The 13,350-nt window shown below is 46.1% G+C and overlaps 1 protein-coding gene across 1 annotated transcript in view; it reads right to left on the bottom strand.

Annotated features, from left to right (window-relative positions):
- Positions 1–13,350, bottom strand: part of LOX (lysyl oxidase) — a 117,185-nt gene that overhangs the window by 34,101 nt on the left and 69,734 nt on the right. Inside the window, exon 3 of the mRNA XM_075324962.1 lies at positions 1,310–1,447. Within this exon, the coding sequence (XP_075181077.1) occupies positions 1,310–1,447 (138 nt within the window). The remainder of the gene's footprint in view (positions 1–1,309; positions 1,448–13,350) is intronic.

Raw genomic sequence — 13,350 nt, 5'->3', positions numbered from 1 at the left:
TGGCATATTGTCATGGCATTTCAATCGAGCACTTCCACATTCTCAGCCATGGACTCTGTTTTTGGCAGCTGAACATGGAAGACGATGAGCACTTGTCTCATTTCTTTGTTTTTTTTCTGCACAGTAACATCATAGCTTTGATATTGGTAAGGCATTGTTTTTCTGTCACTCGGTCTATAAATGTACATTTACTTATTACTTTTGCTGGAAAAAATGAAAAGCAAATATGGAAGGGACAATGTATGAGTGAATGAGGAAAGCAAATGTAACTGGCTGTACATTTACTGGAAAAAAGGTTTATTTAACTGTCTGGAAGTATAGATGTGCATCATCCAATATTTCAACATAGCAAAGAAGTGATCTCAAAATAGGAAAAATGAATTGCGCAGCCACCAGATTTTCACTTTGTTGAATAAATCCAGATGTTCAGAAGTTCAGCATTTTTATAATTTCCTGTTCAAAAACATAGTTATGATAGATGACTGAAATACAGCATTTTTCAAGGTTGAGTGACAAAGCTCTGACAAAACCCTAAAGGCACAGTGAAATTGGATGGAAATTCATCTCACAGCAATGCAAAAAATTCCAAGCAAGTTTTGTATTATCAGAAGAGTTACAGAACCGCTCAATGTATTCTCCATTCCTAGTTGCAGCTTATGTACATTGTGTACATTGATGAAGTTTAGTGCATCTCTTAACCCTAGAACGGATACCTGGGGCCTCGCAAGCCTGCTAGGTCATTTGTTTTCAATGGTTAAATGATGGATTTTCTAGTGCAATTTACAAAGGAATTGTAAAGGTCTAGCTTTATGCACTTCCAAGAGCCTGGAGACCCGGGCCCCGATTAATAATAGCGATTAATGCTTTTTTTTTTTTTTTTTTTTGTCTGGCATAAATCACTTTGAAAAGTATCAAAATATTTCCATTTTTCTCGTTTACAAGTCAATTTCACCCAACTGCACCAAAATGGGCAGAACGGGTGGCCCTGGGGTCTAATTGATGATGAGCTGTGGTATACCCCTTTCTTCTGAAATTAGTATTCATTGACACTTTGCCTATAACTTGTTATCGTGTCAGGTTTATATTATGGTATTTGTGCTTCACTTTGCCTATCTTTTGGTGTAGATAATTGTACTCAATTTATAATGTACAGACTTGGTACTTTGGAGATCTTAGATTTTGTCTTCTTTCCTTACATAAAACATGATACATCCAATTTACAAACTCTATATTGGTTAAAAAAAAAAAGGTAGTGGCTTATTTTAGGAAGCATGACACAGCTAAATACTTAAGTAAATTTTATACTTACTGGTGGCAGCTGTGCCATTCCCAGGAATAACGGGGTCTGCTTGGCATGAAGTCAGCTGTACCTTGATTTTTCACCCTCTGGGGAAAGCGAAGAAGCACCCTCTGATCATAATCTCTGACATCCGAGCGGTAAGCTGAGCTGCATTGTTATAATACCACAAAAAAAGCATACAAAAGACATAAAATGAAAGTAACTATAAATGTCTTGTAAGATGTGACACATGTAAAACACAAATGAGTAACATCATTGCAGAAAGCTGTAAAGCCCATTTACAACTCAATACAAATGTGTTACCGCACTAAATGTAAATTATTCAATATGAATCACATAACCACAAACCCAGGGAAAACCTACAAGGAAAAGAAAGTATGAAGTGAATAATCTCTGTCTGCAGTGACTACAGTAGTTTGGATGAAGTCTCTACTGTTCCACACCTGAGTAAATTTCACCTGCAAAAATCAGGAAAACTACAAGTTTCCTGTGAACTTCTTACATGGCACCGTATAACGTCTACAGGTGTTACTGGTGTAGGATATATCTTATTTATTTTACAAAGAAGTACCAGTTTTTAATCATTTTTAAATGATAAAAAAAATGCAATTATATATGGGATGTTATACATTTTTCTACTGGCAGGTTTGACAGACATGAGGAAAAAGGGTTGGGGGAGCTGAAACTACATGCTGCACAGCTCCCAAATTATGTGAACCATTCACGTCCTGTTACTTACATGTACATAATCGACTGTGTCCCAGTCTTTGATGTGGGCTAACACACCGAGCCCACATCTTTCCCGGCACTTTACAGCTGATGTAATCAGGTACCTTTAACAGCCGCAGGGCAATCCAAAATGGTATCCATAAAAATCTCACCTGAGGGCGCTAGAGAAAACAGTGTAAACCACCAGAGACTGAGCAACTTTTTCCCTCCCACACTTCTTGAGAGAAAGGTCTCTCCTTGCAGGCATTTACGGAGAAAGGCCCGTCACTCCAGGTCATCAAGCAGAGAAAAGCTGCCGAGGACCTGTCTGTCTGACCAGTCTCCCATGGCTCATTCCATGGCAACTTTTAAACCTATCTTTTTCTCCGAAATGCCGCAGAATTAGAGTTAAACATATATAGCTGAAATCATGCAGCCAGTGTCTGATACATGGTGCCTGCGGATCAGGATCCACTTAATGTTACATTTTTAAAGAACCTTTTTTAAGGACATACTAGTAGTGATGGGCAATCCCGAACTGCAAAGATCGGGGATCGTACCGATCACATAGTGATCATGTACACAATCCCACTCACGGGCTTTCCTGGGAAGCTCGTGTTACAGTTCAGGTCCAGATCGGGTCTAGGGGCTGTAAAAAAAAAAAAAAAAAAAAGCACATTACTAAAAAACATTATATACTTACAGGTCCCGCGATGCGTCCTGCAGACCCACTCAGCCACCACTGTCTCCCGGCCACTTCTGCTTATGCGTCCGATCATTGCTGTGCCCCCCGGTAAGCACCACTGCCTAAAGAACCTTGCATGATGTCATAGCTATGTGACCAGTCTGGTGTAAATGTTGTACAGACATTGGCTTACAGACTGGTCACATGACTATGATGTCATCAAAGGTCCTGTTACTGAACTTTGATTGTCACTGTGCGAATGTCGCATCACATCACAGCGCATAATCTGACAGGAGTGGTCAGCTGCATGTATTTCCATGCAGCTAAGGCTCTCCTGTCCTGAGAGCATCCGCAAGTGCAAACATCCCCTCACTGTCAGGCTGCTCCTTGCTCTGTACAGAATCCCAGCCCCCATCTGCCTGGCTTTGCCTGACAGGTGATTAAAATATGGTGGGCGCCCATGCATTTTCTTTTAATTATTTTTTTAAAAAAATTATGGGCTTACCTGTATTTTCATTGCCAGCCAAGGTAAAGCCAGCCAGGAGGGGGTGGCAACCCGTAGCCGTCTGCTTATCTACGCTGAGAATCAAAAATAAAATTGAGACCACTGCAAAATTTTCAGTTTTTCTGATTTTTCTCTTTATAGGTATATTTTTGAGTACAATGTAAATTGCTCTTTTATTCTATAAACAACTGACTATATGTCTCCAAATTTCCAAGCAAAAAATTTTGTATTTATTTTCTGAAAATAGTAGTTTTTAGAATAAAACAACAGTTTACATCTTACTCAAAAATATACCTATAAAGAGTAAAATCAGAAAAACTGAAAATTTTGCAGTGGTCTCTTAATTTTTCCCAGAGCTGTATATATATAAATAAATAAAATGTACGCAATATATATAGTTGTATAAAAATAAATAGTTAAAAAAATGACAGCGCTCCGTGGTATTTTTGATCTCAGCGCAGATAAAGCAGATGGCTACAGCTGACACATCTGCCTGGCTTTACCTTGGCTGGCAATAAAAATACAGGAAGCTCATTAATTTTTTTTTTAATTATTTAAAAAAATAATTTAAAAAAAAAATGCGTAGGCTCCCAAAGTATTTTGATCACCAGTCAGGTAAAGCCAGACAGCTGGGATTCTCCGCAGCCCTCAGCCGCCCCTGGAAATGGTGCATTGTTTTTTAGCGCCATTTCCAGGCGCTTTACCTGACTCGACCAGTGGCCCTCATGGCGGTGGCATGCTGGGTAATACCAGCTTTGTATTCTCAGATGGTACTAAGCCCGAAATTCATGGTGTCACGCCAAATTAGACATGGCCACCATGAATTTCTAGTAAACAGTAAAAAAGAAAAAAAAATATTAAAAAAAAACATTTAGAGACTCCATTTTTATTATAAAAACATCCTTAGTCCAACGTAATCCACAGGGACAGCAATGTCAGCTTCATCACCCTGTACAGACGCTGTCTATACAAAGTGAGAAGCAGAGAGAGCCATGTCAGCTCTGCTACATCGCTCTGTACAGAGCGAGACGCAGGCTGAAAGTGAGGGTATGATTGCACTGGCGTCTTGCATTGCATCACCCCGCAAAGCCTGACGTTTTCAGGACAGTAGTGCCTCAGGTGCATGGAAAACCGCTATTGTCAGGAGATTGTGCACCACGATGCGACATTCACACAGTGACAATCAAAGTTCAGTAACCGGACCTTTGCTGCCATCATAGTAATGTGACTAGTTTGTAACCAACAAGGTAGTACAACATTCACACCTGACTGGTCACATGCCCATGATGTCACAGGAGGTCATTTAGGCAGTGGTGGTTACCGGGCAGTACAGCAATGATTGGACTCGGAAGCAGACGGGAGACAGTCTGCAGGACGCGTCGCGGGACCTGTAAGTATAATGACAATGTTTATTACTAACTACAGTTTATTCTTTATTTTACAGCCTCCCACCCTATCCCATAACTGTAAAGCCCGAGTTTGGTGATCGGACGCTAGTTCGCATTATCTCGATCCCAATCCCAATCTTTACAAAATGATCGGGTGAGGCTCCATCACTACATACTACCAGACCATGAGATACACATGAGATTGACCAATACACAGCTCGTATATGATCTTATGTCCTAAGCTGAAGCCATTCCATATGAACCATATATATAAGGAAAATAAATGGGAGCATTTAAGGCTAGTTATAAGAATATTTATCAATAAAAAAAGGAAAACTTCACATCATCAATACATATAAATACAAAAAATCTAGCACCCTTTTCACTTTTTCTATTTATATGTATTGCTGATGTGAAGTTTTTATTTATTTTTTGATAAATAAAGAAATATTCTTATAATTAGCCTTAAATGCTCCCATTTATTCTCCTTTTTATATATATATATATATATATATATATATATATATATATATATATATATATAATATACTACCCCATACCTCCCAACCGTCCCGGATACAGCGGGACAGTCCCTCTTCTGAGCCTTTGATCCCGGGTCCCGCCCGTGAGGCTGTTTATCCCGGCTCCACCCACCCACTGTAGCCCCGCCTCGCTGTTTCTCCCTTCTATTCATTACAGAGCCGAGCGCGCACCTACTCCTGTGACTGCTGCTGAGGTATGAATCACCCCCTGCAGCAGAGCGACCCCCCTGCAGCAGAGCGACCCCCCCCTGCAGCAGAGCCCCCCCCCTGCACCAGAGCCGACCCCCCCCAGTCCCGGAGCCTGCGTTTGTCTGCAGCTGTTCTCTGATTCCCCGTGTGCGGCTTCTCACTGCTGCAGACACGCGGGGAGTCAGGACGCTGAGGAGACCGTGCAATCAGCACTTATCTCCTGCAGATAGCAGTGGCAATAACCTATGCAGAGTGACATCTGCAGGCTTCTATTACCGATCAGTGGTCTCCTGCCTGTGGAGCAGAGCTGCTGGGTCCTAGCTTCCCAACAACTTCAGCTCTGCTTTATCCTGGCTGCCCTACCAGTTAAAGGGAACATGTCAGCAGAAATTTCACAATAAAAATAAAAGATTCCCCTCTGCAGCTTCTGGGCTGCTTCTAGAAAGGTTCCTGTTGTTATTGTGCCCCCTTTGAGACCTACAAAAATACTTTATGAAGTCTTACCTTTTTGTATGCAAATGTGTTTTTATGGTCACGGGGGCGGGCTGTCTGGCGTCCGTTATTCCCCCTCCTGCCGCTTTACGCAGTCCCCCATTGCTCATTTACATACACAAGGACGCCTTCCTCATGTAACTGTCCTCCCGAAGTTTTGCGCATGTGAACGCTTTTTCAGGTGATTGCGCAGGCACGAGATTATTCGCGGCGCTGTGATTGTCATCAGCAGCGTTAACCAAGTACCCGCCCATAATCTCGTGCCCGCACTTTTCCCTCTGACTCCACCGTTATGCGCAAGTGCTGGCCATATGAACCATGTTACCTATTACTGCTTGCACGAGATTATGGGCGGGTACTTGGATGACTTTGCTGATGACAATCACAGCGCCGCCCATAATCTCGCGCCCACGGTAATAGGTAACATGGTTCATATGGACAGTGCTTGCGCATAACGGTGGAGGCAGAGTGAGAAGCGCGGGCACGAGATTATGGGCGGGTACTTGGATGACTTTGCTGATGACAATCACAGCGCCGCCCATAATCTCGCGCCCATGGTAATAGGTAACGTGGTTCATATGGCCAGTGCTTGCGCATAACGGTGGAGGCAGAGTGAGAAGCGCGGGCACGAGATTATGGGCAGGTACTTGGATGACGCTGCTGATGACAATCACAGCGCCGCCCATAATCTCGCGCCCATGGTAATAGGTAACATGGTTCATATGGACAGTGCTTGCGCATAACGGTGGAGGCAGAGTGAGAAGCGCGGGCACGAGATTATGGGCGGGTACTTGGATGACGCTGCTGATGACAATCACAGCGCCGCCCATAATCTCGCGCCTGCGCAATCACCTCAAAAGCGTTCACACTTTGCACAGTGCTTACTCCCGCGAGAGTGGCACTGGGCATGCACAAAACTTCAGGAGGACAGTTACATGAGGAAGGCGTTCTCATGTATGGAAATGAGCAATGGGGGACGGCGTACAACGGCAGGAGGGGGAATAACGGACGCCAGGCAGCCCGCCCCCGTGACCATAAAAACAGATTTGCATACAAAAAGGTAAGACTTCATAAAGTATTATTTTAGGTCTCAAAGGGGGCACAATAGCAACAGGAACCTTTCCAGAATTCATCCCAGGAGCTGCAGAGGGGAATCTTTTATTTTTTTTGCTAAATTTCTGGTGACAGGTTCCCTTTAAAGGGAACCTGTCAGGTGCAATCTGCACTCAGAGCCAGGAGCAGTTCTGGGTGTATATTGCTAATCCCTCCCTAACTGTCCCTGTATACACTAGCATAGATAAAGGCATCTATAGAAAAAGTATTTTTAAAGAGCTTATATCTTATGCTAATTAGCGCGGGGACTAGTCCCAAGGGCGTTACTTCACTTGGCTAGTCGGCTCATATAGCGTGTTAGTACTCACACAGGGGCGTAATAACATGCTAACATGCTATGCGAGCCGACTAGCCAAGTGAAGTAACGCCCTTGTGACTAGTCCCCGCGCTCATTAGCATAAGATATAAGATCTTTAAAAATATTTGTTCCTGATCTCTTTATCTATGCTAGTGTATACAGGGACGGTTAGGCAGGGATTAGCAATATACACCCAGAACTGCTCCTGGCTCTGAGTGCATATTGCACCTGACAGGTTCACTTTAAAGGGAACCTGTCACCAGATTTGGGGCCTATAAGCTGCGGCCACCACCAGCGGGATCTTATGTACACATTCTAACATGCTGCATACCTCCCAACCGTCCCGGATACAGCGGGACTTTCACGCTTTACGTTGTTTGTCCCGTTGCCACGGGCGGGACGGCCGGCTCCCGGGCTCCGCCCACCCACTCTCCGCCTCCCTGCTTTTCCCTCCTACCATCCTAGTAGACGTGGCATAGAGAGGAGCGCTGCCTGTGCTGCTGCTGGTACAGTAAACTAATCTCCCCAGCGCTGATTTCCCTCCCTCCCCCCTCACCCCCGGCCGGAGCCTGTCTGTGCGGTCGGCCCGCCACCTGTCTGTGCGGGCGCCCCCCGCCGCCTGTCTGTGCGGGCGCCCCCCGCCGCCTGTCTGTGCGGGCGCCCCCCTGCCGCCTGTCTGTGCGGGCGCCCCCCTGCCGCCTGTCTGTGCGGGCGCCCCCCTGCCGCCTGTCTGTGCGGGCGCCCCCCTGCCGCCTGTCTGTGCGGGCGCCCCCCTGCCGCCTGTCTGTGCGGGCGCCCCCCGCCGCCTGTCTGTGCGGGCGCCCCCCTGCCGCCTGTCTGTGCGGGCGCCCCCCTGCCGCCTGTCTGTGCGGGCGCCCCCCTGCCGCCTGTCTGTGCGGGCGCCCCCCCTGCCGCCTGTCTGTGCGGGCGCCCCCCTGCCGCCTGTCTGTGCGGGCGCCCCCCCGCCGCCTGTCTGTGCGGGCGGCCCGCCGCCTCATTGTGCGGGCGGCCGGCCGCCTCTCTCTGCGGGCGGCTGGCCGCCTCTCTGTGCGGGCGGCCCGCCGCCTGTCTGTGAAGGCGGCCGCCTCACTGTGGCTGCCTGCATGTCCGTGCTGGAGGCCCGCCGGCTGCCTGCGTGTCCGTGCTGGAGGCCCGCCGGCTACCTGCGTGTCCGTGCTGGAGGCCCGCCGGCTGCCTGCGTGTCCGTGCTGGAGGCCCGCCGGCTGCCTGCGTGTCCGTGCTGGAGGCCCGCCGGCTGCCTGCGTGTCCGTGCTGGAGGCCCGCCGGCTGCCTGCGTGTCCGTGCTGGAGGCCCGCCGGCTGCCTGCGTGTCCGTGCTGGAGGCCCGCCGGCTGCCTGCGTGTCCGTGCTGGAGGCCCGCCGGCTGCCTGCGTGTCCGTGCTGGAGGCCCGCCGGCTGCCTGCGTGTCCGTGCTGGAGGCCCGCCGGCTGCCTGCGTGTCCGTGCTGGAGGCCCGCCGGCTGCCTGCGTGTCCGTGCTGGAGGCCCGCCGGCTGCCTGCGTGTCCGTGCTGGAGGCCCGCCGGCTGCCTGCGTGTCCGTGCTGGAGGCCCGCCGGCTGCCTGCGTGTCCGTGCTGGAGGCCCGCCGGCTGCCTGCGTGTCCGTGCTGGAGGCCCGCCGGCTGCCTGCGTGTCCGTGCTGGAGGCCCGCCGGCTGCCTGCGTGTCCGTGCTGGAGGCCCGCCGGCTGCCTGCGTGTCCGTGCTGGAGGCCCGCCGGCTGCCTGCGTGTCCGTGCTGGAGGCCCGCCGGCTGCCTGCGTGTCCGTGCTGGAGGCCCGCCGGCTGCCTGCGTGTCCGTGCTGGAGGCCCGCCGGCTGCCTGCGTGTCCGTGCTGGAGGCCCGCCGGCTGCCTGCGTGTCCGTGCTGGAGGCCCGCCGGCTGCCTGCGTGTCCGTGCTGGAGGCCCGCCGGCTGCCTGCGTGTCCGTGCTGGAGGCCCGCCGGCTGCCTGCGTGTCCGTGCTGGAGGCCCGCCGGCTGCCTGCGTGTCCGTGCTGGAGGCCCGCTGGCTGCCTGCGTGTCCGTGCTGGAGGCCCGCCGGCTGCCTGCGTGTTTGTGCTGAATGGGTGTGGATGGGGAGTGGATATGGGCGTGACTGTGAAATGGGTGTGGTTAGGGGGCGTGGCCTAAAAATTTGCCGCGGCGCGCTACGCGCGCCGCAAACTTTGTCCCTCTTTTCCTTCTTTAAAAGTTGGGAGGTATGTACTACAAAACCATCTAATAGGGTGGTACAGGACTAGTTCGGGTATGTTCACACTGAGATTTTTAAGGAGTCTTTTGGTTCACTCCAAATGACACCAGTTTCAAAAAATGCTTTTGTAAAACAACTTGCTGTTTATACAATTTGATTTTTTTTTTCTGCCTCAATTTTGAAAACACCTGATGATAGAAATTAAAGTGCATGTCACATCTTTGAAGTGTCGTCTGATAGAAAACACTTCAAACCCCTAGGCATTGTCTAAACAAAAGCTGCAAAGACGTTTCAGGACAATAGTTCTCTAAAAACACTTGCAAAATGATTCAAGAAACAAATAACTCTTCCAAAAACTCCCCAAAGAAGAAGCGTTTACTGGAGCGCTTTCTGCTGCCTCAAAAATTCTCCATGTGCACTTGCCCTTACCTTCCATTACCTCAAAAAGTATTTTATTTAGATCTACAACTAAATGCTTTTACTACATTATCAACTACTATTATTTAGTGGATTAATCCATATCTCACTGAATATATAGTTTGCCATTCAGTCTGATTAGTCAGGTAACGTATATAACAGCCTTGTCTCAATGTAAACTTGACCGTGTTTATAGGCCGTAAGTTTCTTAGGGGGCCCCGGTAAAATACTTTTGTTCTACACTGAACTTAATATAACCTGCAATTGTAGATCTTTTATTAGAACAAAATGTAAACTAGACTAATCAATGTCTCCAGTGTCTGGGTACCCTGGCAGATTTGTATGCCTCACCGTACATCAGAGAAGTCAATGATTACACTCATGTCACAATACATAGAATTACAATGAAGTCTGATGTGGTTTATCAGCTGCTGCACATTCTTGCTGGAGGTCATGTTGCCAAAAGAAATACCGTTATGTAATTAAATTTCAGACATACTGGAGTCAGGTTAGTCAGAATCTAAGATGACGAGAATGTGCCCCAGATCATCCTTTCCTCTAAGTTATTATGCACAAGTATACTCTTCAGAGATATAACATGGAAAAATCAACTCAAGAGGCACACAAGTAATAATAACTCTTCTAGAAAAATGTAACCTAAAATGATGATTGAGAGTATGCCTAAAATCTTTTCCTACTCAAAAAAAGCCTCACAAAATGTTTACACATTTCCAGGAATATTTTTTAGAGATGGTATGGCAATTAATACAACATCATCTTTATCACATTTTGATATTAATTGGTAATTTTACAGTCATATTGTTTTTTTCCCCAGAGGTTGCCTTGCCATATATAGGATATTAGAAACCTATTCATTTATATGTATTTCTATAGAGGTTAAAGCTGTTTTATCATCATGGTGTGGTCATTCATTTCAAGGTAGGAAAGCTTTGTTTTTCCTTCACTTAAGGGCGATTTTGGACACCTGTATTAACACACGGAAGACTCAAGTCCACAAACTGTGGCTGTGACTGGCGTCTTCTCCATGTGTATCCCCATGAGATCTCCTGCAAAGTGGAGCAGTGCTAGAGCTTCATGCTATATACATGTTACAGTAGGTTTGGTGTATATTTGGTCCAAGTGCTGTCCATGAAAGATCACACAGCACTTGAACCACTGTTATTCAAAGAGTCCATGCAGATGAGCAATATTTGTGTGCGTGTGAAATAAATCGCAGTATGCACCAGTTTCTTCCATGTGTTGGATGAGACTCATCCATCCAAGTCTATTGATGCGTAAAAAAAATTAGATGCCATCCGTAGCCACCATATAGTATATGGGGTTTTATTTTCCAAAAGTTTGGGCACACCTTCTCATTCAAAGAGTTTTCTTTTATTTTCATGACTCTAAAAATTGTAGATTCACATTGAAGACATTAAAACTATGAATTAAAACATGTGGAATGAAATACTTAAAAAAGTGTGAAACAACTGAAAATATGTCTTATATTCTAGGTTCTTCAAAGTAGCCACCTTTTGCTTTGATTACTGCTTTGCACACTCTTGGCATTCTCTTGATGAGCTTCAAGAGGTAGTCACCGGAAATGGTTTTCCAACAGTCTTGAAGGAGTTCCAAGAAATGCTTAGCACTTGTTGACCCTTTTGCCTTCACTCTGCAGTCCAGCTCACCCCAAACCATCTCGATTGGGTTCAGGTCTGGTGACTGTGGAGACCAGGTCATCTGGCGTAGCACCCCATCACTCTCCTTCTTAGTCAAATAGCCCTTACACAGCCTGGAGGTATGTTTGGGGTCATTGCCTTGTTGAAAAATAAATGATGGTCCAACTAAACGCAAACCGGATGGAATAGCATGCCGCTTCAAGATGCTGTGGTAGCCATGCTGGTTTAGTATGCCTTCAATTTTGAATAAATCCCCAACAATGTCACCAGCAAAGCAACCCCACACCGTCACACCTCCTCCTCCATGCTTCACGGTGGGAACCAGGTATGTAGACCTTTTCTACAAAGACACGGTGGTTGGATCCAAAGATCTCAAATTTGGAGTCATCAGACCACAGCACAGATTTCCACTGGTCTAATGTCCATTCCTAGTGTTCTTTAGCCCAAACAAGTCTCTTCTGCTTGTTGCCTGTCCTTAGCAGTGGTTTCCTAGCAGCTATTTTACCATGAAGGCCTGCTGCACAAAGTCTCCTCTTAATAGTTGTTCTAGAGATGAGGTGTGTCCAAACTTTAGGTCTGTACTGTGTGTGTGTGTGTGTGTGTGTGTGTGTGTGTGTGTGTATATATATATATATATATATATATATATATATATATATATATATATATTTATTTAGCTATACTATATTTAATCAGGCAAATTGCTACTAAGAATGTACATTGTTTCACAGTACTGACTGACTATCTACCTCATGTGCAGGAAGTGTTTATTTCCAGCTGTCTTGACAGGGATACAGATGTAGTAATTTGGGGCCTCCATCGTCATTGTACAAATTCTTATTGTTACAAGTAAGACAGATTGATAACAATGCAATTAATTTGTTACTGAATTCAGCTGTGATGACGAAGTGGAACAACCTGGAACAAAGCCACGTAGCAAGTCCTCCAGGGCTAGTACATTGTAAATTGCATCATTACACTTGGAGGGAAGAATATTCTAATTTTATGCCTTTCCTTGTTTATTTTACTTTTACAGTTCATATGATTGTTTAGATTTTCTCCTGCTGTAAGCCAAAATACTTTGGAAAGAAAAAAGATAGCAGAATATCACAGATATGCTATAATAGATAGGAGAGAACAGAAGAGAAAATATGTGAGGTTCCTGCTCCCGAGCTTATAATCTATGAGGAAACAGGGGAGGCACAAAAGTTAAATGGTAAAAAGTGCTTGTATTGACTGGTCTAACCATCAAAATAATAAATATGGGATTCATATATGGCTGCATGAACAGCTCTCCAGCCAGTATTTGTACAAGTACAGATACAAAGGGCTATTAAAGGGAATCTGTCACCAGGTTTTTGCCACCTAATCTGAAAGCAGCATAATGTAGAGACAGAGACCCTGATTCCAGTGGTGTGTCACTTGCTGGGCTGCTTAGTGTAGTTTTGATAATATCACTGTTTAATTAGCAGGAAATTGTCATTAGAGGACTACTTGGCTTGCTGCCGGAAAGTCAAGCATATTCATGAGCTCTGCTTAGCCTCTCCCACACCACTGATTTCCAGCTTTCTATGTACACTTACATGGCCAAAAAGCTGCCAATCATTGTGGGAGAGGGTATAAAGCTCCACATTCAAATGACTGCAAGATCTGCAGAAAAGAAAACAGTGATTTTTATCAAAATGACAGCAAGCAGCCACACAAGTGACACATCACTGGAATCAGGGTCTCTGTCTCTACATTATGCTGCTCTCAGTGGGGGTAGCAAAAACCTGATGACAGATTCCCTTTAAGTGCATAGAGGGTGTAAAAAGATAATAAAATGGACC

The sequence above is a fragment of the Anomaloglossus baeobatrachus genome, chromosome 1, assembly GCF_048569485.1.
Source record: "Anomaloglossus baeobatrachus isolate aAnoBae1 chromosome 1, aAnoBae1.hap1, whole genome shotgun sequence".
NCBI lineage: Eukaryota > Metazoa > Chordata > Amphibia > Anura > Aromobatidae > Anomaloglossus > Anomaloglossus baeobatrachus.
This window is presented reverse-complemented; position numbering and strand designations above follow the sequence as displayed.